Below are 26,663 nucleotides of genomic sequence, written 5' to 3'. Positions count from 1 at the left end.
TGGGTTCTGATGCCTTCTGTGTGAAGATGATTAACCAAATACTTAAAGAAACACTGGCAAATCATGTACATGTTGGTTTAATATGTACTTCAGAATTTATTAAGGTCTGGAGGTATTTTTACAGAAAATGGTGTAACGAATAATGCACAGTAAATGCTCATTTCTCATCTGCTTATCAGCAACAGATTTCAATTTTTTTACGTGTCTTCAGAGACAACTGCGAGAGGTGGGTAAATGTGACCTTTGCATCAGGCCTAGGGAAAGGGGAAGGGTATAGCAGCCTGAAGAAAGAAATCAGCCCTCCTTACATTATTGACAGTGACATGGGCATTAGTTGAACAGCCTGTACTATTTTTCCACCATCAATACATAAAATGAACAGTGATAACCAGTCATCGCCAGTATGATTTGCCAAATCCTCATCACTCAATGGGTATACTGGAGCTTGTTTATTTAATTTTTAGTTTATACTGATCAAACACTGCCCCAGAAAAAAAATTACCAATTTTTTTCCCAGCTTTTCTTGAGCATTCATCGTTATAGTAGTACCCAAGCACTTCCTAAGCAAGTATCAATCTTTGGACACTGCACTGAGGGGAAGGGCTGTACGACCATTTCCATTGTCTGTATGGCGGCTGTGGAACAGAAAGCTGAAAGTTCCCACCAGTTTGGTGTGTGCCTTTTAAGGTGCAGCCACTGATTTTTCTATGTATTTACCAATCGTTGGTACATTTTATCTTCAAAATACAGAAAAGGAGCTTCTCTTCAATCAGATGTGGATATATCATTGCCGCAGGTTTCTGCCCCAAGAAAAATGTTGGTGTTTTTTAAAGAGATATAGAGGAAAATGGGCAAAAAGAAGGAAACTAACTGAAAAAGAAGCTAAGCATATACCTTAAGGGTTGTTAAGTGCCCAACTAGTAGCTACATAGTTCTTACGTTTTGCCAGTCAAGTCGCAGAACCAATTTACTCATGGCTTTTACAGGGTCCAACCTGAAAGACACAGTGCTTCAGGTAAGTCCTGAACAGCATGATTTTCACTCAAATGCAAAATAAATTAGTGTGGAAAATTAGGTTTACGTAATATGTCATCATATGAAAGACCTCTAGTTAAAGTAGGCATGTGCACAGACTGTTATTTCTTAATTTTTTCAATGACTTGGTTAAAGTAGGTTTCCATCAGCACACAGAAGCTGTGCAGCGTGGTCAGTGACAGAATCCACAGCTCCAGAGAAGCTTTTAACCATAAGACAATTCTTCCATCTTCTGCAAATCATTGTACCACAACCAGGACAACTATATACTTTCACCTTAAAAAACAGCAAGTCCTACAGACTACAAAAATTTAGTTCTACATGAAATACACCTCTATTTATAAAAATTTGCATGCATTTTAAATTGCATTTATTCAATTTATAAATTGCAATATGTATTTAAGTATGCATTTACCATGTATTATGAATAATTCATAATAAAACAAATATTTATTCACCAGTATTCATTAATCGGAACTTAAGTGTGACAAATGTTTTAAATGGTTAAAATATGTAATTTCCTGTTTAATTTCCGTGCCTTTTCTAAGTCTCCTTCTCTGTGAAGGCACATATATTTTTTGATATCCCACAATCTTCTAACTCTTTATTTTAGGTGTTCAGCCATGTACAGCTGGATTTGGATTACTATTTTAAAACAAATCAGTATTACACTAAATGGCAGCTTAAAGTACAGATGCAATTGATTTTGTTACACTGTTCATCCTACAGTACATTAATTTGTTGTACAACAGAAGCATTTCCAAAATCTCCCAAGCAGCATATTAATAAGGATTTTTTACTTCTGACAAAGCTGCCCAATTTCAGAAAACCCCACTGAGATTACTACTTTCTTGCATGTGCTTTCTGCCTACCTCAGATAAATGTTTAAAGACTTTCAGTGAAATGCTTTGGAGATTCATGCAAAGTATGCTTCTCATTTCGGTGTGTTGCTGCCAGAGTAGGAGGAAGTAAGAGCAGAGGTAATGACAACATTCCTACAAATCCAACAAAAACTGACATTCTGGCAACAGCACGCTAACATGAGCATTACCAGGGCAGAACCTAGTAAAATACAGCTGGTTACACAACAACAGGTAGTTTTCAGCCAAACTGTTTTCTTTTTTAATATGTAAGGGCAGAGCCTTCTGAAGCATGCCATAAATATTCACGTCCCAGTTTTTCTGTAAAATGTCAAACTCCTCCCTCTGGCTAAGAGGATAAATTGCCACAGTCTGTATGATTATGTCAGGGTGTCATACGTCAGTGTCTCCTGCCTCACACCCAACTACGTACTCAATACCTGGACAAATTCACTTTGATGACAGTATCCAGAGACTCAATCACTGGATATAGGGCAAAGATAAATGATTAAAATAACCTAGACACATCTGTAAGACAAGCCTAAGATTCCCCTGATACATGGAGTAGACCAAAAGGTTGTATCATCATCAAAATAAAACGCCAAAATATCACAATTTTTATAGTCAATAGGGAGCGACATTTCTCTTGAGTGCCAGCTAAAATGAGGTCAAGAGAGTGCTATGTAACAGCTATGGTTGAAAGCTGAAACTTCAGCTAATCATTTCTAGTGTTCCTAGCATTTAGGACCTTCCCTTTAAATTTTCTTTTAAAATTCTTTTAGCCTTCAATGTCAAGTTTTTAATTATCAACTAGCTAATTCTTATCAGGAATGATACCTTCAGTCACTGTAGTTTCTCTAGACTGAAAAGAAACCAGTTTAGAAAAGTAATGGAAGAGTATTTTTGTTGCCTAAAATCGATATGTCATATTTTGTAATTGTGATTAACTGAATTTCAATGTACTTGGATGAGAAGCCTCGATTTCAATCTTGTCAAGAATTTTCTGCGTGTACTCACTAGTCCTTCTTATGATCCACTCACTGATTAGATGGACTAGAAAGAACCCCATCTGTCTAAACAATGTCAGATTTTAAAGCATTTATTTATTTCCTTTTCAATCAACTACAGTGTTTCAAGCATGGTATTGACTTATCACTGCACCATCACAAATCTTTTAAGGGGAGAAGATATAGCAAAAATTAGAAACCACTTTGGCTTGCAAAGTTTCAATAACTCTCCTGTGTTGCCTCTGAAAAAGCTTTCTGTTGCTGACATTCACCAAGGATAAAGAAGCAATGGAACAAAAGAAACACCTGAAGAAACCTTCTAGGGAAAAAAGTCAGTGTTATTCTTCCTTGGCAGACACCCAGGAACATACTGTATTTAATATGACCGATGAATTTGATCCTCCCTTTTGGTCTCCTCTTCTTCAGCTCACCTTTTGTGGGGAACATTACATTTCAAAGTAGTTTTGTCTTGCCTTCTGAAAGGAGTTCAACAGCTATTCAAGGACTTCTGTTAAGTTCCATTAGAGGGGAGACAGTTTACTATTTGCCACACCAGACCCCATGACCATATTCACAAACTTATTTAGAATATGAGTCTGCACATAAGAGACATGTGACAAACTACTGCCTTGGCAATATTCCTGTTTTCCTGTTCCTGGTACTCTGCCAAACTTATTGCACATCTGGTTTTTACTAAAAGTCTTAAGGATCTATTTGTTTCCCTGGCAGATACATCATTCTACTTTTATTATTGATCATGAAACAGACCTCACACAGCAGTCAGCTATTGGCAAACCAAAAAACATGGGAAAAGTCATTGTTCTGTGACATGCTATGATGTTTGCACTTGCATCCTATACAGGTGTTCATACTAGCTGTAGAGTTTACTGAAGTATTTCTCTTTGATAAAACATCAATGTAGGTTCATTTGCATGAGCTACTGTATACATCCATTTTTGGGGCTGCGAAGTGTGAAGAAAAGCATGATGGATTTTTTTCAGTAAACAGGTATTAATAATCACTGGCTAGCGAGCATGTCCAACAATAGCACTCATCTGTGTAAATGCAGATATTTAAAAATTAAGTGTCTAGTCTTTGTTATGTGCGAGACATGAGTTGAAACTCACCCAGTCCCAGCAATGGCTGTATTAACTGCCCACTGAAAATGATTCCCCTCCTACTTTTAGATGGTTAGATGAATCTACTCTATCAGGACAGGTTTGCATTTTCTACATCAAATGCTCAGCATTGCACTGTAAATGCTTAGTGTTGCACTGTAAAGTTATACAGTGATGCTATAATGCCATGAAAAATTAAGTTACTCATGAAGAAACGTCAATGTGGTATTTTAAAGGTGTACTACAATAGCACTGATATTAAAAGGCATGCACGGTGCCCAGTCCAAGTAAGAAGCCCATTAGGACATATAGTCCAGCCTTACTGAAATTGTTTAACCAAACTTCACCTTCAGCTACATTTCTCTTCAAATTCCTGGTTGTACTGTAACAGCCAGTGCCTTGTCAGTAGTTACAGTCAGCCAGAGGCTCTCCCCAGCCACGCAGGCCAAGCAAGATCCCAGAGTCATGGCCGGCGGAAGGCCGCCAGCAGCTGAACACAGTGCCGTGCCTCACCTGCTCCTCAGGACCCAGCAGGGGTCCCACCACGCACAAATACCGCGGTGGGACCCCTGATTTCCGCACACGGACCCCGAGCAGGCCAGCCTGTGGGCAAGTACTGAACCAACGCTCTGAAGTGCTGCCAGGGCTCCAGTGCGTTAGAAAATGCCGTTCTACAGAGTGAATCTGTGGCCCCCTGCCGAGGCCAGGCCAGGCCCGCCTGCGCCAGGGCCCAGCTTCGAGCCACGGCTGGGGTAAACTCTTAATGCTGCACCAGCCCTAAACAAACCCAAAACCTCCACACCGTGAGCGCTGTTCATACGCTCAGGCCGCCGGGAGGGCCCTGCCCCACGGCTACCCCGCCGCTGGCAGGCGGCCCACGCCCGCCGCCTAGCGCAGGCTCCCGGGGCCCGGGGGGGAGCGGGGAGGCGCTGCTTGGCGGCCACGTCGTTGTGAGGGCTTTGCGTCTTAGCCGTAAAGCGCGGAGCGTCGCCCGTGGGAGGCGGGGGCAGTTTGAAGTGAAGCGGCGGTTTGTGCGGGCGGGCCGGCGGTATGGCGGGGGGCCGCGCCATCGCTGGCGAGCTCAGCCTCATGGATAAGGGCGTTAAGAGGTGAGGAGCGTAATGGCGTCCCGCAGCAGCCGGCACTGGGAGCGGGGCGCTCGGGATGAGGGGAGGCCGGAGCGGGGCGCTGGGCGGGGGCGGGTGGAGCGGCCTGGGGGTGAAGCTGCCCGGTGGCGACAGGGGCCTTTCCTTCGCAGCCTGCTGGACGTGTCCCTGAGCCCGGGCCTGCACACGCTCAACGTGCACTGTAACCGCATCTCCAGAATCGAAGGGCTCAGCCACCTCCGGAATCTGCAGCATTTAGATCTGTCATCAAACGAAATCCGCCGGATCGAGGGGTTAGATTCCTTGGCAAACCTGCGCACCCTAAGTTTATCCTGTAACCTGATAACGAAAGTGGAAGGTCTGCAATATTTATTTATGTCTATTCAGCAACTCGTGAAGCTTTTCTAAGAGTTGCATTAAAGCTTGCTTCTGGAAAGTATGCATATAATTAAGGTTATGCGAAGTTAGTGAGCTGCTAACCATACTATTGTGTAAATTTTAAAAAAATATGTAGTCTTTGTATGATTTATCATAGCAATATGGTGTTAATTTATAAGGGAAACAGTTTATATATTTTTTAGATTTATTGTAGTTTATTGTTGTAATTTGTGGTTATGCTTTTTAAAGGCTTACTTTGCAGGTTTTGATTTGATGAAAGCAGAGCGTTCTTCTGAAATTCTTACTGTTTGTTGTTTTTTTCCCCTCATTTTGTTTAGGACTGGAAAAGCTCTTTAATTTAACTACACTGAATTTGTCATATAATCACATACATGATCTCTCTGGTAAGTGACTTTAGCATGTGCAGTGCAGTAAAAAGCATTTGCCGGACATTAATTTTTAAAAACTTGACCAAGTTTATTTTTAGAAGCTTCTAGTTGTTCAGCCAATTGACTGAGTAATGCTACTAAAGGTGCAATTGCTGCTACTATCAGCTTTCAAGTTTCTAACATCAAGGATTGTTCAGAACTGGATTTTTTTCTCCTGTATACGGCGAGGCCAAGCTTGTTCACTAAGTAGTATACTAAACATTTCAAAAAAAATGCTTTTGGAAGCATTTCGGAAGATATTTCCAAAAGATTCATATATTTCCTTTTTGTAGGACAAAAATGCAACTCTGGATATGATGTGAAAGTTCTTTTCTAAATCTATTTGTTGAAATGGTGGATTTTTACTTGTAAGATTTTTAAGCTGTAGAATCAAGGGAGTTTGTAATAGAAGATTTAAAAGAACATTGGTAACAATTTTGTTAATGAACTGAGTAACAAAAAGGAACTTCAAGCAAAATGTTTATTTTTACATGCTGCTTAGCAGTTAAACTAATCTATTTCTTTGAAGTTAGCTCTTGTAACTAGCTTAAGCATTGCACTGTGTGGTAGTGTACCGTAGCTAATTAATATATGTAGACAAGGATATGGAGCAAAAGTTGTTAGATCATTTCCAGTTATGATATATTATTTGCTGAATATTTTTCAACAGGATGCTATTTGTTCTAAACCCAATAGTCTAGGATTGCTTCAGAAATCGTTATTTTGTGGTTTTTCTCAAATTTTCAGGACTTCAGTGCCTTCATGGAACCAGTCATAAGATTAGCCATATTGACCTACATAGCAACTGTGTAAACAATATTAATCACTTACTTCAGTGCACAAAGGGGCTGCGCTGTTTGACAAATCTGACACTGGAAAAAAATGGAAAAGCCAATCCAGTTTGTCACAGAGCAGGTATGGGTCTCCTGTTAGGTAAATAATTTGTGCTCATTATGTCAGTGATTTCCCTTAAGCTGTGAGCCAGGTTCTGAAGCTTGCAAACCCTTTTGTAAACTGACCGGCCCGCAGGAATCTAAATTCTGTCAAAATTAATCTGTTTGCCATTAAAAAAAATATTATTTTTTTCTTCCCCCTGGGCATATTCTCAACATTTTATCTACTTGTATGCTTTGGTAAGGCTCAACTTTACACATATTATTTTAGGTTAAGGCTGGAGATAGGTAAAGAGTGATGGGAAGAGAAAGTATTGCAGAAATAGGAGGGAAGGAGTATTAATATTATAATGTGGGTGGGTGGAGAATGTGAAGAATGGCGATAGAGATATTGAACTATATAGAATGCGGGCAGGCATGGGAAGTAGATGTTTGTCTGCTGATAGAGACCACAAGAGGAAGATCAGTAATAAGCACTGTTAGCCTTTTGTCCTTGTCCCACAGCTTCAGTAAGCAGTGATAGACTAAGACGCTCTGCAGTAATCAGCATTTTCATCAAAATAGGCAGTGGTTTCACTAGCAGCATGGAGCCAACCTGGAGGAGTATGTGTGGATACATCACTTCCAGTCGTGTTGGGTTTCTGGGTTTGGGATAGGTTTTTTTCACTGTTCAAATGTTACACCTTGTGTTCAAACAAGTTAAACTGTAGCATCCTGTTTTGCTGCAGGTTTTGTTTGTTTTCTTTCTGTATAAGAGAGGGGGAAATCTCTCACAGGAACATAGAAGTGGAGGATTGGTACTTCCGAGACAGCTCAAAGATAGTCTCATTACAAAGAGTAGAACAGTAGGAACTACAATATTACAAAATAGCAACCATATCATGAGCATGTAACTGATACAGGTATAGTATGTGTACAGTTCTTAGAAAGAAACTTCAGAGATAATTGAGGTTTTCAAAAGCACCCATGAACAAGTTTTACAAATGAATTCAGGCACCATGGATGCAGTAACAGGCTATTATAAAGTTACCAGGATAACTTAGGAAATTCCACTAATTTTCTTCTGTAAGTGTTTACGTACCTCTTCATATCTGCCTTTTTGGTGGCACTTGCTTTCAAAGCTGCAGCATTCAGAAGCCAAAATTCTATTAGTTTTTAAATAAATCTGTTTTCAGTGCTTTACAGTTTCATAACGCCTTACTTCATTAACTGAAGAAGCATGAGGTTACGTAAGCCTTTTAGAACTTGCCTTTACCTTATATTTGTCTATCCTTATACTTGATACAACTGTTTTGGTGCAGTAGGCCAATATTAAAAGGTTGTCTGTGCAACTGCAACATGCTGATGTTGGTGGGGAAATCCCCATATGGACCAGGACTAGGCAGGCAGCTTCCCAGTTAATTTGTTTTGTAATGTTGTCTATTGAAAGTCTTGTGGGTTGGGAAAGATGAGACACTTGCAAATAACTCACTCCTTTTTGTCTTCTGTTAAAAATGCAATGCATAATTTAAGATGACATACACTAGATATTGCCTTTGGAGATTAATTTCAATTTAAATCTGGTCTTTTCCTCAAGGTTATAGAGAAATTGTTCTTCAGGCGTTGCCTCAGCTAACAACTCTAGATGGAAGAAATATTTCTGCTGAACCAGCGGACCCAGCAGAAGAAAACTGTTCAGATTTGCAGTGTTTAGAAGACATTTTAGGCTGTTCGGTTTCATCTGGGTTCCCCTTATCCAGAGACCAGGTGCCATAGTTTGTGTGTACTGTTTTTAAAATTGATACATTTCATTTTTATATTGCATGCAACTCATTAATGTTACAAGGATTGTCTTTCCTTTTGATAGGACTATGTTACCTTACCGGTGTTGACACCTCATATTGACCAGGCATTAGCTCATTTTCATCAGCGTACAAGAATACCAGTACAAAGTGCCATCAGCTCCTCTACAGAGCTTGTCTCATCTTCAGAACCAGAGAAGGCTGAACTTGATAAAATATTCAGTGAGATGAGGATTAAAAAAATAGAAGATCAGATTTCACAGATACTGCAAAAGGTGAATGTTTTTCTGTGATTGCACAGAAAGTTTTGTTTGTAAAATGAGGTGTACCTTTTGATTGCACTTTGAATCATGAAAACTTTCATACTGAATAAAAACCCTAGTGTTTGGGACTGGGAGAACTACTGATCGTAGTATATTGGAAAATTGTCTTCTGGTTTTTACTCTGAAGCCATCAATATAGTAACTGAACCAGAGTAAAATATGAAACACAGCAAAATACCTGACTTACAGGGTTGGTGAAAATTAATTTTGCTAATAGTCTAAGTTGGTCTCATATGTTTGTCAGGAATGTTTTTGTAACAGTTCGTGGTGTACCTTGCTTATTTGTTTTATATATTGCACCAAGCTGCTCTGCCTAGGGATTTTGCCAAACTTCAGGTATTTCAAAGATACAGCTGTGTTCTCAAACATGCTGTTCTGTTTGGTTTATATTGTCTTCAAAGCAATGAAATGTTTTAGCAAGGGGGGAGGAGGTTGTTTGGGAGCAATTGTTTACTTTTCTATCAAAATTATTTTGTGTGAACTTTTTAAAAACAGCACCTGAATAAGTGTGAGAAACTAACCCGTTAGAAATTGCAACTTGTATGGATAAAACTTTGATCTGTTATTAGGTATCTGATACCTCAAGAAGGGAAGCTCCTCCAAATGTTCTGAAAGCTAAGAGGGACACAGATCCAACTTCTGAGAGCGAAAATGAGAGTGGGAAAGAGAACAACAGAAAGATTGTGAAAAGAAGCAAGATCCCTACTTACCGTAGAACTACCTTATCTACTAGGTGTCATGCAAATCATCTTAAGAATAAAATAATTGACAGGTATCCCAGTGTTCGCAGTATAAAGCTAAAATTAATTAAGATTAATATTGTCAGAGTGAACTAGTAGTTTGACTTGAAACATTTGGCTGAAAGTGGTAGATTGGGTAAACTAGCTCTGTTAATAATGCTGTGAAAACTACTAGCTGCCGAGCCTTTGCTTGGTCATTTCCCTATACGAGCATTTTCTGTCTTGAGGTGAAAAGGAAATTGATCTGAAGTTTCCAAAATTAACACTTTCAGAATTCTAACAATTTACATTTTCATCTTTGTTTTAAATTGTGGTTACAGACAAATTCTCCACAGACAGAGGAACTGAGTCATTAAAAAATAATAATAAGATTTATGATGTCAGAACGATGGTCAAGGATATAACTGCCCATATTTGGTGATGAAACTGAGAATGCTATAGTAGTTTGATTTATATAGTAAATATCGGAAGTGATGAATAAAAGGTGATATAAATTGGAATATTTTAGTTTAGTCAGCCACTGCAGCTCTACAGCTACTCTGCTTCTCTAAAATTGTTTAATAGCTACATGATCATAAGGTGTTTCTCAGGTAGCATCTGCTAGTCCTACTTTTTTTACACCTGAAGATTTGAATTTAGCTGTTTGTTTTATGATTTGCTTGCAAGTTACTTTCTGTGTGGTTTTGTACTCTGTACAATTCAACTTCTACACAGAACTCTAAAATTTTGACCTGTTATAAAGTGTCTGAATCCCCTGTTGTTTTTTAAACACACCTTGATGTCCTGCGGTTATAGGGAAGAGAAGAAGAGTTCCTCAAAGTGTCCACGCTCCAGTCAGAGACACGCTTATCCCAATTCATCATCCGATACTCGAGACTTAGAAGTAGTGGGAAGAAAAGCTGAAAAGTTAACTGGAATACAGAGCAATATAGAAAGAGTAGAAGAAATGAATTCAGATGCCACAGAGGAATCAACATACCGAGTATGTTTTGCATCATTTCAAGTTAAATATGAGTATGTCTTCACCTGAAGACAACTATATGTCTCCTGGTGAAATTTTAACGTGGGAAGTGACAAAAATAATTGCATGTAGATAGTATCAAAAAAGTTGTGGAGTTCTTGCACTGTCTTTGGGAGAGAATTTATTTCATTTTATGGTGATTTTTGGCCTGGTTGCTTGCACTTCCCTTTGTCATCCATGAATTCCAGAAAGACAAAATATCTTATTCTACAATTACGAATATTGTTTGTCCTTTTTGGCCACACTGGAATGTTTTCTATTAAGCTGATGCTTGCCGCCTTATTGTTTAGGTACTGATTCGAGAACTGGATCAGGAGAAAGAAAAGAGATGGAAAGCAGAGCAAGCAGAGAAGAAATTAATAGAACATGTCAGAGAGCTACAGAGACATGCAAAAGAAGAAAAGAATATTCAAAGTATGGCTGTATACACTTCAGACAGGTGGGGAAACAGTGCTGTAGCATAAAAGTTTGTTTTGGTTTTATTAATTCAAGACAATTCAATTTATAGACTGAAGAAATGAGAACAGCTTTAAACAATATGCTTGGAAAATAATGCATCATGACATAGTGCTAGAATTTCTCTCAGTATTGCCTAATGAAATTCCTTTCTGCAGCTTTCTTCCTGTTCCTGTCTCAGAACAGTACCAGTATGTCAATTTACCTCCATTTCTAGCTGTTACTTTGCAAGCAGTCTCTATCATAATTACACTTTACCTTGCAGCTCAAGCCCTAGTAGCTGTCTCGTGTCGTGTTTTCATCTTCCAGTTCCCAGTCTCCCTTTCCACTTATACATACAGTGTTCTTTTTTTCCTGTATGGTGCACTTGAGCAAAGATGTTTGTGTCAGGGTAGAGTTGGCCAATAGGCAATATGTTGTGCAGGTCAGGCCTAGGGTATCTCCCATAGACTGCTACCATTATCCTTGTGAGTTCTGAGCAGCATCTTCTCCCCCCCCCCCCAGGGAGTTCTCTCTTTTAACAACATATTGTTTGTTCTCAGCTAAGACTGGAGATGTCTGCTGTATTTATATTTTTTTCTTAACTGCATTGTAGTTATCAAAGTTACATTTTCCTTTTTGTAAGGAGGAAACAAGCCAAGTGCTTCCTGAGTTGCCATTCATGTCTGGCTCTGATTGTTTCCTTTTTTTCTTTTTGTTTTAGGTCCACTTTGCACCTTTACTTGTTACTACCTTGTATAAGAGGCTTATTATGTTCCTTTTCATTTGAAATAGATCTTATGTCAAAAATTACTAGAATATTTAAGGATATTTTAAAGTTTTCTGAAGAAAATTATTAAATTACAAATTGATACTATATGTCTGACTACTGTATAAAGCAAAGTGGTACTGGAATGTCATTTCCTTAAAGACCTGTCTATGAGGTTGTCTCCAGCTTAGTTTCTTTCAAAATGAAACTTCATCTAGAAATGATACACATTACTTCAGTAATATTTTACGTATTTTTAAACAGGTTTACATGACAGTGCTTTAAATAGTAAAACTCAGCAAAGAACAAGATATAGTGCTACAATACTTACTAATGTCTTTTTCTCAATGTATTTGGCATCAAACTAAATACTAAAATGTTTGTAATACTTTAGTGGCATTTATTCTCAGGCTAAAGGAACTGATATTGAGAGAGAGAGATATTAAAGCAAGACTGCAGGCAGATGTCCAACAGTTGAAAGGTGAAACTGAAAGACTGACTAATGAGTTAAATCAGGCAAGAAACAAAGAAGTAGAACATCAGAAGGCCATGCAAGCTTTAGAAGAAACACTGTCCAAGATGGAGACACAGAGGCTGCAGCAACGAACAACAGAGGTAAATATTTTCCATGAGTAAATAACACAATGACAGCAGGATGGCTACTATAGTCCTAGATATTAATACATGCTATATTTTACGAGCCTTAAGTCTGAGTTTGCCACAAAAAGACAAGTATCCTTTTTAATTGTCAATTAACGTTTTTTATAAATATGTCATGGATGTGGTTTTAAGATAAAGGAGAATAAGTCCTATGTACTTAACACTGAGAGTTGATATTTTCTGAAAATCAACTTTTTAAAAATGTTGCTGAAATCAGTAAAGATTTTACTATTGGTATGAAAATCTGGTGGTTCTGTTTGTTTTGCTGATCTAAAGAATCAGATTATTTTAATTGTGACCATAAAAATTGCTGAGAACTTAAAGATTCTGGTTGTTTTGGGTTGTTTTTTGTTGTTGTTTATTTGTTTGCTTGGAATTTTTGGTTTTGTTTTTACAGCTGGAGAAGATAATGATGCTTTTGTTGCCACAGGCACTTTGTTCAGTATACTAATACGTAAAATCAAGATGCTGGACCAGATACTGCCACTATTTCTGACTGACTAACTGATGAATTTTCAGTGGTCAAATGCTCCATCCTCCAGTAAATGTTCCTGTTGTTTGATTCTTATTCCTGTGTCACTGAGTGCATCCACTTACAGAAATTGAATCCTAATATATCCATTGGGAAAAGTGTCTGAACTGCTAGTGTGGTGCTGTAGGGCGTGTTGTTGCTCAGATACCCTGAAAGGAAACAGAATTGGGGAGGGTGCTGGCAGCCAAACTGTAAGAGCCATTCAAGTTATGGATTAGCCACCCTCCACTTTAGGTTTGTTTAGGCACCTGAGTGGCTCTTCCATTTCCTTCCGTACCTGTAAAGACCCTGAAGCTATTACGGATCTAGAAGTGACCTTCAGTTTAGATCAGGTATCTGCTTGTCATTTTGAAAACTGCTAAATTAGTGATTTAGAGAAGAGTGGATGGTTTTGGGGCCTTTGGTTTTTTTGGGTTTTTTTCTTTTTCTATAAGAAAGTAAATATTTATGTATGAGGTTTTTATTTTTTCTTTGAGTTTGTAGAAGTAATCTCTTTTGATAGTAGTAACATCTTTTTTATTAACTGCAGAATTTTAAGGGAAGGCCTTTGTTCCTGTCTTTAAGATTCTGTAGGAAATATTCTTTAATAATTATGTTTAAAAGAATAATCATGATTCTCTAAGCCTAACAAACTCTAGAATATTTTATAGAGCTTTCTTATAGTACACATTGGCAGTTAGCTTCAGTGGTAAATTTTGGTTACTTATGGTAGTCACTGTTCAAGGATTCCAGTCAACATTACTAGATTACTTCTTTAAGGGGTTCAAGATAAATAAGTTACAATGGATCTAAATTGTACCCTATTTTCTAGCAGTCTTTAAATTTGTATGTGTTCTCACTTGAAATTTTTGTTTTTAAATACTGCAGTTTAGGAGAGAATTGCTTCACTTCATCCGCAAAACAACAGGAATGCAGTGGGGATGAGTTTAAGTGTTGCTTATGAAGAGGCTTAATATGTAGAACATGAGAACTTAAGTTCATACTCAAGCCTCATAACGATTTTCATACAACTGAAGTTACTGTATGAACTTTAGGTACCTCTAGCACTTTGAAGCTAGAACTCATAACATGCAGCAGCGCTTATGTATCTTAAGGGACGTTGCAGGAGATGATAAACATTGGAAACAATGTTTTATTTATCAGTGCAGGACATGCCTTACATGTTCCTTAATTTTTTATTTTTTTTTTTTTTAATTTTTCATTTTGATTAATTGTTCAAAAATCAAGTTGCAGGAACAGATGTGATAGAATTCTGAAAGAAAACAGATTTAGGTTGGGATTTTTTTATTACTTGGTCTTTTTTGTTTTGTGGAGATTGGGGTTTGTTTGTTTTATTGTGAGTGTTGGAAATCAGACCAGTTGTTTCTGGCATTCTAGCTCTGCCGTTAGATAACTGACACTTAAAACTAATCTTGAGTAGTCCATTAACCATTCACAGATTTGATAACTCTGGAAAGCAGAGAGATTAGAATTGTGGAAGTACAGAATTTGGAGGCCCTTTGCTTTGCTTAGGAGGACAGATTGACAAGATAGTTGTTACTGCTCGCTACTTGATCACAATAGGATTGAAATGAATGCTACAAGTAATGATTAAGAGTAAGAAAATCTCCATTAATATCACTTCCGCTGTTTCTGTTACACATTCTAATCTGGAGCCTTCTGAAGTGTCTTGATTCTGAATTACCATTTCATGAGTAATTAAAACCTTTTTTTATAACTTTTTTCATATTTTTTTCCTACTTGTTGCATCAGAAAAGACAGCTTTGTATGTAAAAGGCTTAAGATTATATGATGGATTTATTCATAAAAATTTGCATCAAATGGAAAAAGTGGACTATGTCACCTGGTATTTATAATATTTAATATATATTATTTAATAATATATATTAAATCATTAGAAAGAAGCTCTGTTCAGCAACTTTAAACTGTAAAACAATAAGATACAGATTTTGGTAACTGTGGTGTTTAAAAAAGTTATATTGGATGCATCTAAAAATATTTTGCTTGAAACTAATGCAAGTATTACAATACCAGAGATTCTAACTGAGGAAATCATTCTGCAGATATATTTGTTCCACTTCTCCACTTTTGGGGTCTTCATACAAATTAAGTAAATGTCCTTGGTTCTTCCTGAAAGTTGCTTTTTTTTTGTGTGTGTTGTAGTAAGTTAATCTAAGACTTAATTTTTAAAATCTTGTCTTAAATTTCTGCAAGTGTAACAAAACAAATTAAGCTAAAAAAAACCCAAACACACACCACAAAACATTCCTTTGTCTTGGGCTAGGTAACATAATAACATTCCATAACATTTTGTGAAAAATACAGTTGTGGTGTTTGCTGTAAACATAATGGCCCAGGTAGACATGTGTAAAACTTAATAAAGCACCTGTTCCTTTGTACTCTAGTATAAGACATGAAGAACAGATTACAGTTTTAAGAAAATCTTGTTTCTCTTTCTATTAATTCAACACAGATGAAACAGGTGCAAGAAGCAGAGCTTAAAGCATCAGCAAATGAAAGAGAAGTACAGTTACTTAGAATATCCTTTCGACAACAGAAGGAGAAGATAAAACAACTACATGAACTTCTTATATTAAGAGAGCAAGAGCAAAGGTATGGGGTCTTCTATTTTCTTTTCAGAAGTTAATGGAGATGCTAGTGTTGCAAATGTGTTTTGTTTAAAGCCATTCTGCAAAGTGTGGCTGTGGTTTTGGTAGTTTGCTCTTTTGTTAATGGGAGAGATGGTCTTTGTAAAAATGTAGATGTTTTCCCACCCATTTTCTTGCTCACTTAAGCATATCTTCATATCTTGTAGATTCCTGACTCATAAAGACAGTGTAGGCAACTGTGTTTTTCCAGCCTTTCATTTGATAGGTTCTTGTCTTATTATATGGCTGAATTCCTTTTAAATATTTCAATTGAGGAAAGAATCAGATAAAAATAAATCACATATGATTTATTGTCTGAAGGTCTGCATATACTACATAACACGAAGTTTAAAAAAAAATAAAAGTCAGCTTCTATAGTATCTTGTTTTAGGGTGGGTTGGCGACTTGCCCATTTGGTTTGAAGAGGAAAACTTGGCTGTTTTCCTCATTCATTTCAAAATTTCCTGTTTCTTGGAGAATACTTGAACACCAGATCTGTGCTATTTAGCTAATACAATTAAATATGTGTGCAAACTAAAGCAACAAGTGGTGTGTGGTATACTAGTATGTGAAGGAAGTTGTTCATAAAATAAGTTGGTTACAGTTCTTTAATTTTAGAAGGATAAATTTATTCCAATACCAAGATAACTGCAGGTTTAGATGGGAAGAATCTGATAGCTGTGTTTTGAGAACTTCCAGTTATTATCTCATACATCTCCAAAAGACGTAATGTGAAGGACAGCAGGTATATTTTGTGTTTGTGCTTTAAGACAGATGAACAGAATAGTCTTAAAGTACAGGTACTTTTGCTATAACATTCTCCTATAGGGATGCTTTCAGACAGGAAGGACATATTCTGGAACTCTTTAGGTCTCCACTGCTGTTGCTTTTCAGATTTTGGGTCTGAACAAGGAGAAACAGTTGAGTGAGGGTGAAGAGAATGACTGCAGAAGAGGTTATACAGTTCTTTTTCCCCCGATTCCAATGTCTTTTCCAGATCTTTGTTAACAGCAAAGCAAACAAACGCTAACAGCAAAAGAGCAATTGAACAATTTCTACAGCAGTTTGAATTTAAAAGTAAGGTTATTCCTTTGGGTGTTTTTAACAGTACTCAGCACAGTTTTCCTCATCCCAGGGCCATTGTCATACAAGACTGAAATCTGTCTGTGAAACTGAGGCATTTACTCCATTTATTACGTAATTTATTGTCCTTTTTAAGAAATTCTATGAAAATGAAACAGTATTGTGAGATACTGCAGGTCTTGTCTCAAGTATATGTTTAACTTCAGGAAAGAACTTGAAACCCGAGTTGCTTTAAATGGACCTGAATTTCAAGATGCTTTGTCAAAGGAAGTGGCTAAAGAGGAGCAGAGGCATGAACAGCGTGTTAAAGAATTTCAGGAGAAAATTAATACGTTAAACCAGAAGTACAAAGAGTTAGAAGATGAGTTTCGTTTAGCTTTAACCATTGAAGCAAAAAGGTTTAAAGAGGTGAGACTAAGAGAACATTTAATCTCAAGCTAAATGTAGCTGTAGTTTTCTTAAACGTGTAGGGTTTGAGGGGGCAGTTGTTTTGAGGTTTTTTTGATCCAAAGTCTCTCCTTCAAGGATTCATCTAAAAGTATGGGTAGTAAGCCTTGGAATATCAATGATTGGAACACAGAGAGGAAATGCCAAGTCAGCACTCAAAAAGCCCAGCATTTTTGTTCATAAGTAAAAGTTAATCAAAAGAATTTAGAAAACCTTCTGTCTGATGGTATTAATATCTTTTAAAAGATGTTGACCTATTAGAACATACTAAATTATTGTAAAAACTCCCTCATGTTTTGCTAAGGTTATGGTTACATATATTCTAATGTAGTTAATAATAAAGTTCTCTATTGTTTAAATTTTCAAAACTGAATTTTGGATAGCATTTTGAAATTCAAATTCAAAACTTGTTATGAAATTCCTTAGATAACTTATTTCTATGGCTAGTGTTCACATTATTTTATATGTTAAATAAAATTTTAAATGCTTCATCTTGACTTAATACATGGGAGAAGAGGGGAAAGAAAAGACTGGGGTTTCACCCTTCAAAGCTTTCTCTTGCAAGGGAAAAAAATATAATTAATTCTAAATTCTTCTGTCCAGATTTTAATGTTAATCTTAACAATAAGATTAAGTCAAGGCATTGTTTTCTTTTCCTAAGATATGTTTTCTGCTCTACTTCCCATCTACCCATTGATTTGTTTTTTTCATTCTGTTTTTACCAACTTGTAGCTGAAAAGAACCAGTTTTTAGAGTTGAGGTATCACCAACAAACTGGTAGAAAACTAGTCTCAGATATTAACTGATTTCCCATACTGTTGAGGAACCTCAGTTTCCTTCTTTATTTGAAATTCCAACATCATTTGTGTGTATGTATTCACACTTTTTCCAAATGTTAGCATTTTTCAAGTCTTATCTTATAAAACTTTAGGTAAAAGAGGGTTTTGACAGTGTTGCTGCTGATCTAGCTGAACATAAACGAGCCCGCTTTGAGTTGGAACAAAAGGAAAAGGAGATGGCAAGTCTGATCCAAGACCTGACAAGTATAGTGAAAGAACAGAAAGCAAAGATTGCAGAATTAACAAAAACAAACGAAGAAGCTACAGCAAACCTTAAGGTACTTGTTTCAAAACATTTCAACTACCTACATGATATTTTGGTAATATTTTATCTATAAAAGCTAACAATTCCATACGAGGTAGATTGACTGAAAGACGTTAAGTTTCCTGTTGCACTAAAACCTAGTACTCCACATCACCCTTTTTTTCTTGCATCTTGCACTTCTGTTTCTCACAAACACTGTTCCTCATAAAGCAAAATCTAGACTCATGTCTTCAGAAGTGCACTTCTTGCCTTGTTTGCACTAACAGTTTGTGTATAATCAAGTGGCCACTCTTCACTGAGATTTAAAAACCTATATTAATCGCCCTGACCCTCTGTAAATACAAAGTAATGAAATACAGTTCTGCAGTGGCCGCTGTATGTGAGGTAAAGATGAAATTGAATAAATAATCAAGTGTAGTTATTAGCAGCTTAATATCTAAGAGTTGCATAAAATTAGCAGTATTAGTCATTAATCTACTAATTGTCTAATTTTAAGGTTAAATACTGTGGGCACAGTTGCTTTATCTTCTACTATTGATCACTGTATAGTAACATACTGTAGTAAGTAGATCCTTAAAAATCTTGGAAACACAACCTTTAAACTGTTGTGTGAACCAGTCCATGTATGTATCCAGTCCCTCTTTATGTTAAACCTTCTGTGCAGTACAACCCCTGCGCAGCTGTTTCTCATCTCCTCCCCTACATGTTGCTGTTGGGGTGTACAAACACTGCGTGTTGCTGTACAGAATAAGATTCTGCCCATCAGTGATGTTGCTAAAAACAAAGTTAAAAAATAGCTACGTTAAACAGCTGTAATCTGTAAAACAAAAAGTAGCCTGCATAACTGCATAATTTAAGGTGGGTATTTAGAAATCAGCTTTACAGTTTTCTGGGATTGAAATATGTCTATTTGAAGCAAATCGTTTGTGTTTTATTACTGGGAAGAGATGCAGATAGAACACTGTATGCAAGCAGTATATTCTTCTTTTGTCACATGTAAGTACTACTTTCCTAGCCACTTATATTGGTGTGAAATTTTGAATAGCTGTTTTAAAAGATCTAATTGTGTTTTTCTAATATTTGTTCATAGTGTCGAACTGGAGAACTTGAAACTGTGATTGAGGAGCACAAACAGAAGGCTATTCAGGTTGAACTTCTGAAAAAGGAAAATGGAAAGCTTATTTCTCAGCTGACAGCCCAGGAATCTGTGATAGACGGGTTAAAAATGGAAAGGAAAATATGGGGGCAGGAGTTGGCACAACAGGGTAATTTTTTTTTTTTCTTTTGTAGAAAGAAATTGTTGGTATTCAGTGTCATACCTTTTAAAGGATGCCTTGTTGATCTTATGCAGTTGTAAAGATGGCATGCTAAAATAATCTTCTGTAGTACACAGGCCATTATAGGAACTATAACAGCAGTAGTGGGAGGTAATTGCAAATACAGTTTACCTATTTCCCAAAAATATCAAAAAACCATGATGTTATGCAAAAAACTTTCAAATATGAAACTAGGAAAACATGGATTTGTAAATATTGTTATGTAATGCTACTTTTCTATCAGATAAGTCTAATGGGAAAATCTCAGTATATATGTTAAAAAAAAAAAAAGTGTTAACTGCTGGGTGAAAAAAAGCTTGGGCTTTTATCACTTTTCACTATTCATGTAACTCAGCACCACCTTGTGGGTTGTTTGAGATTAGCTGGGTCTGTAAGAATTACTGGACTTTTATCAGAGAATTTCACAAAGGATAAAATACAGACCTTCAGTTCTACATTTCCTCTTTAAGTTTTACCCACCTACAGATTAAAGCCCTGCAGTGTTTCTAGTGGGCAAAACGGTCATGTTTGATTTTTAAGGTGGTTATTACCTTCGCCTCCCTCCCCCTCCTCCAACATTTTACATCTTGAAGTCATTTGTAAAATGAGTGCTGTAGTGTGAATATCCTGTTTTATCTAGGAGCTCATCTTGCTCAGGATCGGGGAAAACTGGAGGCAAAAATTGAAGTTTTAACGAATGAGATTGAGATGTTAAAAAAGCAAAAGGAACATGACAGTGATACAATAAAAATTAAAAACAAAATAGTGGACGATCAGACAGAAACAATTAGGAAATTAAAAGAAGTAAGTGCCATGTCTGACAGTTTGTGTGCTTAGTTAAAATTAAGACTTGCAGTGAAAGTTGTTGTAAAAGGCTGTAATGAAAGCTGGCTCTGCACTCCTAGTTTAGCAAGCACGATCAGGCTGTCAGTGGCAATTGATTTCACTGAGTGCAGATGAGGGCCTTGTTTTAACTTGGTGTACAGAGATGCTACTTAAAATATCTCTTTGAGCCATATGTATGTGAAGACTTTCTTCTCTTTGCCTTGCTTCAACTTATTCTTGATAATGATTTTGTAAGAGGAAAAGCTAGGGTAGCGTAATTTTTCCTGTGTGTTTAGAAGAAAAGGAAAAAAAAGTTTGCTTCAGATCTATTTCACAATGTAAATATTTTTTTCTTTATTATGTTCTTGTAAATCAGTATTTTAACAGAAGAGCTACTATGTTTTCTTCTATTAATTCCATTCATGTCATTTAGAAACTTAAGACTTTAGATTATTAATCAAAGTTTTATAGCATGTTACATCAGTCAAGGTTAGATGCGTTACTCATTAAGCTATATAGCCACGTAAAAGAATGTGAGCTCAGTGATTTGTGTATGTGAATTGTTGTATTAGTTATAAACTTTTTTCTGAACTTGCTTTCAACTTCAGATTTATGTTTTGATGTTTTGTTGTTTTTTAATTCTAACGTCTTTCAGATGAAGATTATTTAACTGGCTATCACTTTACTAAGTGTTTTTCATATAATTATATGTTTAAAGAGCAAACTTTCACATGTCCCTCTCTGCTTTTTTCCAGCATAGACTAAACACATATTCTTAAAGGGTATTTAACAATATAGTTATATTATTGAATATAGTATATTTAACAATAAAGTTAAAATGAAGGGAGTTTGTGTTCAAAAATATTTGTCTCCTAAAGGGCTTACAAGAAAAAGATAAACAAATCAGAAAACAGCATGAAGAAAATCTGGAAGCTCGGAAACTTTTTCAAGTACAGTTGGATGAAAAGGCTGCTGAACTTGAAGAGCTAATGGGAAAATTAGAAAGGCTAAATGGAAGAAAAGAGGAATTAAAGCAACTGCTAGAAGAAAAAGAAGTAGAACTTGATGACATTAAGAATGCACACAGGTGACAAAAGTGGCAATAATCCTTTGAGATCATCATAGTATGCAACACTGCTCTGAAGTTATTCTATGGTCAGAGAGTACTTGCTGGCTATTAAAACCCACAGAAATATAGAAAAATGGAAGCATGGAAAACTTTTTTACTCCCTTCTAAGAAGTGGTATCTATATCCATTGTAAATGTGTGCGTTTTATTTTTCAGTGCACTGAAAAAGAAGTGGCAAGGTAAAGGAGACCTATTAAGTCAGCTGGAGGTGCAGGTTAAACAAATGAAGGAGAGCTTTGATATCAAAGAGAAACGGTTGATTGAAGAGAGAAACAAAAGTCTTCAAACTCAGAGGTGAGCACCTTAATAGCTTATTTTGTGACTGCTCAGTTGGTATAGAGTTGCCCTGTTAATAATAGTACAGAAATGTGTGATTATTTAGTGAAAAAAATGCATAATGCCTTTTTAAGTACTTGATGAGCCCAGTTGCCGCAAACTCTGTGTGCATAGACATAATTCTTGCTATACAGGTGACTGACTTTGTGAAACTAGCATCCAGCTACAGTATTTTTTCCTTGTAACTTAGCTATGTTCCTATTTTCTTTGAAAATACTTGGACTCTACAGTCCTTCCTCCCTAATATGCTCATTCCACCACAATGCTTTTGATTTACCTCTGTGAGGAAACTTGATGTCACGTTTGCATGATAGGGACTCTTATACAGTCATCAAACATGCTGGCTGGAGGCATGCAGTGAAGATGCTTGTACACGTGAGGGACAGTCTGTAGCAGAGTTTCGTTGAGCATGAGCCTGTCAACCTTTTAGCTTGTAACCAGAACATGTGGGACAAATTGGTTGCAAATTGCAGGTCAAGCCAAGCAGCTGTGGCTTGCATGTGGGCTTAGAAGGGGGGCCACAGTGCTTGGCTAATGTCTCTGCAGGATAATGAAAATACCTCATGCACTTTGGAGGAAATTGAGGACTGATCCTCAATATTTGTCACAAGAATACTAATAAATCATAGAATTGTTTAGGCTGGAAAAGATCTTTAAGATCATTGAGTCCAACTGTTAACCTGGCACTGCCAAGTCCACCACTAAACCATGTCCCTAAGTGCTACCTCTAAACGTCTTTTAAACACTTCCAGTGAAGGTGACTCCACCACCTCCCTCCAGTACTTGACAACCCTTTCAGTGAAGAAATATTTCCTAATATCCAATCTAAATTTTTCCTAATATCCAATACCCAGTTGCACCTCCCCTGGTGCGGCTTGAGGCTGTTTCTTTCCTCTTGTCCTTTTGTTTGTTATCTGGGAGAAGAGACAGACACACACCTCGCTACAACCTCATTTCAGGTAATTGTAGACAGCTATACAGTCTCCCCTGAGCCTCCTTTTCTCCAGACCAAACAACCCATGGTTCTCAGCCACTCCTCCTAAGACTTGTGCTCCAGACCCTTCACCAGCCCCGCCGTCCTTCTCTGGACACACTCCAGCACCTCTACATCCCTCTTGAAGTGAGGGGCCCAAAACTGAACACAATATTCAAGGTGCGGCCTCACCAGTGCCAAGTATAGTCCTGCTGGCCACACAGTTTCTGATACAGGCCAGGATGCTGTGGGCCCCCTTGCCCCCCGGGGCACACTGCTGGCTCATGCCCAGCCGGCCGTCAGCCAGCTCCCCCAGGCCCTTTTCCCCCAGGCAGCTTCCCAGCCGCTCTGCCCCAGCCTGCAGCGCTGCCTGGGGCTGCTGTGACCCAAGGGCAGGGCCCGGCACTGAGCCTGGTTGAACCTCCTACAACTGGGCTCGGCCCATCGGTCCAGCCTGCCCAGATCCCTCTGCAGAGCCTCCTGCCCTCCAGCAGAGCGACACTCCCCCCAGCTTGGTGTCAATTAATATTTCAGCCTGTGATAAACAGACTGTTTATAAGTTACCTGTCATTCTCTTCTCATACAAGTAGCAACAAGTTTTAAGTTTCTTTTATTGTTTCTCTTGTACTGTCAATTTTTTTGAGCAGTTAATAGTAAATACAAGATGATACAGAAACAAATACTCATAACCCAGAAAACAGGGCCTTAGATGATGCTCAGTTATTTTATGTGTTCAATTATAGAGAAGTATGGTAGACTGCTGCCTGTGATAAGCTCAGATTGTTAGTATGATTTTTACTGTACTCTTTGGCCCCTTTCTCTTTTCTTCTTTCCTCCCAACTATTCTTAAGAAAAGAATAGCTAGTTAATTATTTACTACATATTTATCTAGCAGTGATAACCACAGTGTTACTGAAGGAATAAGCTAGTATGATGAAGATTTTTTGCTTTACAATTTTAAATTAAATACTTTGATGAATTATACTTTCAATATTATTTTAAGGAAGGTTATTGATTAATAAATGAAAGAAAATAACTTGATGGTTGAGTTTGATTTAAAAAGCAAACAAACAAAAAAAACCACAATTAAGCAAAAACCAACCACCTCAAATAGTCAGTAGTACCAGGTTTTGAAATTGTTAGATGATCAGTAGTGAAGCTGAAATTCTGTCCCAAATAATTCTGTTTTGCTTCAAAATTTTGTGGTAAATCAGTTGTGTAGTGGAATAATTTGCCTTGCCTTCTATTGCTACATATGATAGAATTATCCTCTAAAAGCAGAATTTGCTTGCAGTCAAGGAAATACTTCTACTGTGAAGCAGACACTTCTCTCTTTCTGTGAGACACAGGCTTACAGGCCATTTACAGGGTTGCATAGTTCTGTCATTGACTTCTCAGGAAGCAAAAGCCTAAGTAGATGTTTGAAAATAGGTGGAGTTCTTACCCATATTGACAGTAGGAAGCTCAAATCTTCGTATTCTTTGCTAGTAATTAAACTCTTTCTGCTGAGAGGAGTGCCAGAAGCCCTAAACACAGTGCATGAAACTAGAACACATGCTTGAAAAAATGACATGTTCTGATGCTAGATATTGAAATAATTGTCTTCGTGCCTGTGTTATTAAAGCCTTATCAAAGGCAGAATTGAGCAAAGCAAAATACTTCAGTTGTTTGCAGGAATGTGATTTTCTTTAAAATTTTTTTTATCATTTTTTAGGATTGCTGTGGAAAAGCTTCATGAAATGGATAATGCTTTTAGAAAACAACTTGAGTCAATGTTGGCAGCCCATCAGGAAGAACTATTGCAGCTGGCAAACGAAAAGGAAAAACAAATAGAAGCAGCAAATGAGAAAGTAATTTTAATACTAAACTTAAATGTTTACTGTATTTGAATTTTTATTCTAAAGCTGCTACAACAGTGGTGCTTGGAAGTCACCTGTTTGTATCTACCTGGCTAATCTCTGGCTGGAAACAGCCCTGGCTTAATCACAGAATCATGTAGGTTGGAAAAGGCCTTTGAGATTATCAGTTCCAACCGTTAACCCAAGGCTGCCAAATCCATCACTAAACCACATCCCTAAGCACCACATCTAGGTGTTTTTTAAACACCTACAGGGATGGAGACTCCACCACCTCCCTGGGCAGCCTGTCCCAATGCTTGACCACCCTTTCAGCAAAGAAATTTTTCCTAATATCCTCCTAAACCTCCCCTGGTGTAACCGGAGGCTGTTTGCTCTTGTCCTTTTGCTTATTATCTGGGAGAAGAGACAGACACACACACCTGGCTACAGCCTCCTTCCAGGTAGCTGTAGAGAGCAATAAGGTCCCCCCCGAGCCTCCTCTTCTCCAGGCTGAACACCACCACTTCCCTCAGCCGCTTCTCACAAGACCTGTGCTCCAGACCCTTCACCAGTTTTGTTGCCCTTCTGTGGACACGCTCCAGCACCTCAGTGTCTGTCTGTCTTGTAGTGAGGGGCCCAAAACTATGCAGTATTCGAGGTGTGACCTCACCAATGCCAAGTCGAGGGGGACAATCGCTTCCCTTGTCCTGCTGGCCACACTGTTGTGGATACAAGCCGGGCTTGGCCACCTGGGCACACTGCTGGCTCATGTTCAGCTGGCTGTCAACCAGCAGTTCAGTTTACTACTCAAACTGTACCATCATGAAGTTCTGTATCGAAGCAAAGTAAAGTTGCCATGCTATGTAGCTGTTACGAGTCGATAGCTTAATATTTCCTAATCTATACAGGCAAGAATAATGATGATTATGCCAGGTAATTAATTTCACTCACCTAGGCCAGTGTTAACAGTTGCTGTTCCTGTCATATACTGCATTCTTCCTTAGTGTGACAACTGGTGCTTTCTCTGCATAGTAGGTATTTTGGTTTGATACATTACTATCTCCTAGCAAACTAATACCTTTTTTAAAGCAAAATTCTGCTACTGCATCCAGCGTCAAAAGTAGTGCATTGCTTATTTAAACATAAGCATATCACTCTTGCATAGCTCATCAGTGTTAAAAATTGCCAAGATTATATGGTTTTAGGTATATTAAGGAAAAGCAAGAATTCTATTTGATCTCCATGTGCTCTTTCAGGTTTACTATGTTGAAGAAGAAATGCGGCAGCTTCTGCAGGAAATGGCAAACAATAAAAAAGCCATGGAAAACAAAATAAGACGACTTACACATGCACTGAATGATATTCAACAAGATCTTTGAAGATTATTAATATATACACTAAAAATGTGTATTATACATATGCAAATTCATATGCTACAATGCACTTTTCCTTGTTTTCTAGGAAATAAATTCTTTGTGATATATTTTGATGGTTTAGCAATCAGACAAATTTTTACATTATTTTCGTAATGGTTATTTCTAGCTTTTTGTTACTTTTCACTATTTCACTGTTTTGTCAAAACGGGTCAAAACACATTTATAGATTAAAAGCATTATACGAAATGAGAATTAGTGTGTTTAATAAGAGAAAAGAAGGTTGGGCCTTTGCTTCTAAGACAGGAGCTTGATGGTTTGCTTCGCTGGGGTAAAGAGTCTTGTAATGAGAGATCCAAGAATTTACCGGAAAGTATGTTTAATCTGCACTGTTGATGAAGGATGCATGACTTTGCAATCTGGAGTGGCTTTTGAAAAACAGGAGATCAGCAGTTTCTTATGGAAGCTAATCATAAGCCTTGTGTTAATATGATTGGTATACTTCT

At 37.4% G+C, this 26,663-nt stretch overlaps 1 protein-coding gene across 1 annotated transcript; it reads left to right on the top strand.

Moving 5' to 3' along the window:
* The first annotated feature begins 4,982 nt into the window (after positions 1 to 4,982).
* Positions 4,983 to 26,277, top strand: LRRCC1 (leucine rich repeat and coiled-coil centrosomal protein 1). Its single transcript, XM_005445448.4, has 19 exons — positions 4,983 to 5,129; positions 5,279 to 5,484; positions 5,843 to 5,908; positions 6,680 to 6,847; positions 8,402 to 8,571; positions 8,672 to 8,881; positions 9,499 to 9,701; positions 10,465 to 10,651; positions 10,981 to 11,129; positions 12,305 to 12,509; positions 15,560 to 15,699; positions 17,024 to 17,225; positions 18,196 to 18,381; positions 19,459 to 19,633; positions 20,325 to 20,488; positions 21,388 to 21,596; positions 21,794 to 21,931; positions 24,661 to 24,796; positions 26,041 to 26,277. The coding sequence occupies exons 1-19, from the start codon at positions 5,071 to 5,073 to the stop codon at positions 26,161 to 26,163; spliced, it is 3,096 nt and encodes a 1,031-aa protein (XP_005445505.2). The 5' UTR covers positions 4,983 to 5,070; the 3' UTR covers positions 26,164 to 26,277.
* The last annotated feature ends 386 nt before the right edge of the window (positions 26,278 to 26,663 follow it).

The sequence above is a fragment of the Falco cherrug genome, chromosome 3, assembly GCF_023634085.1.
Source record: "Falco cherrug isolate bFalChe1 chromosome 3, bFalChe1.pri, whole genome shotgun sequence".
Classification (NCBI taxonomy): Eukaryota; Metazoa; Chordata; class Aves; order Falconiformes; family Falconidae; genus Falco; species Falco cherrug.
This window is presented reverse-complemented; position numbering and strand designations above follow the sequence as displayed.

Coding starts and splice junctions, on each gene's coding strand:
- LRRCC1 (XM_005445448.4), top strand. CDS start 5,071: ATGGCGGGGGGCCGCGCCATCGCTGGCGAGCTCAGCCTCATGGATAAG. Junction 8,882..9,498: donor TTTCACAGATACTGCAAAAG/GTGAATGTTTTT, acceptor ATCTGTTATTAG/GTATCTGATACCTCAAGAAG. Junction 19,634..20,324: donor GCAGGAGTTGGCACAACAGG/GTAATTTTTTTT, acceptor TGTTTTATCTAG/GAGCTCATCTTGCTCAGGAT.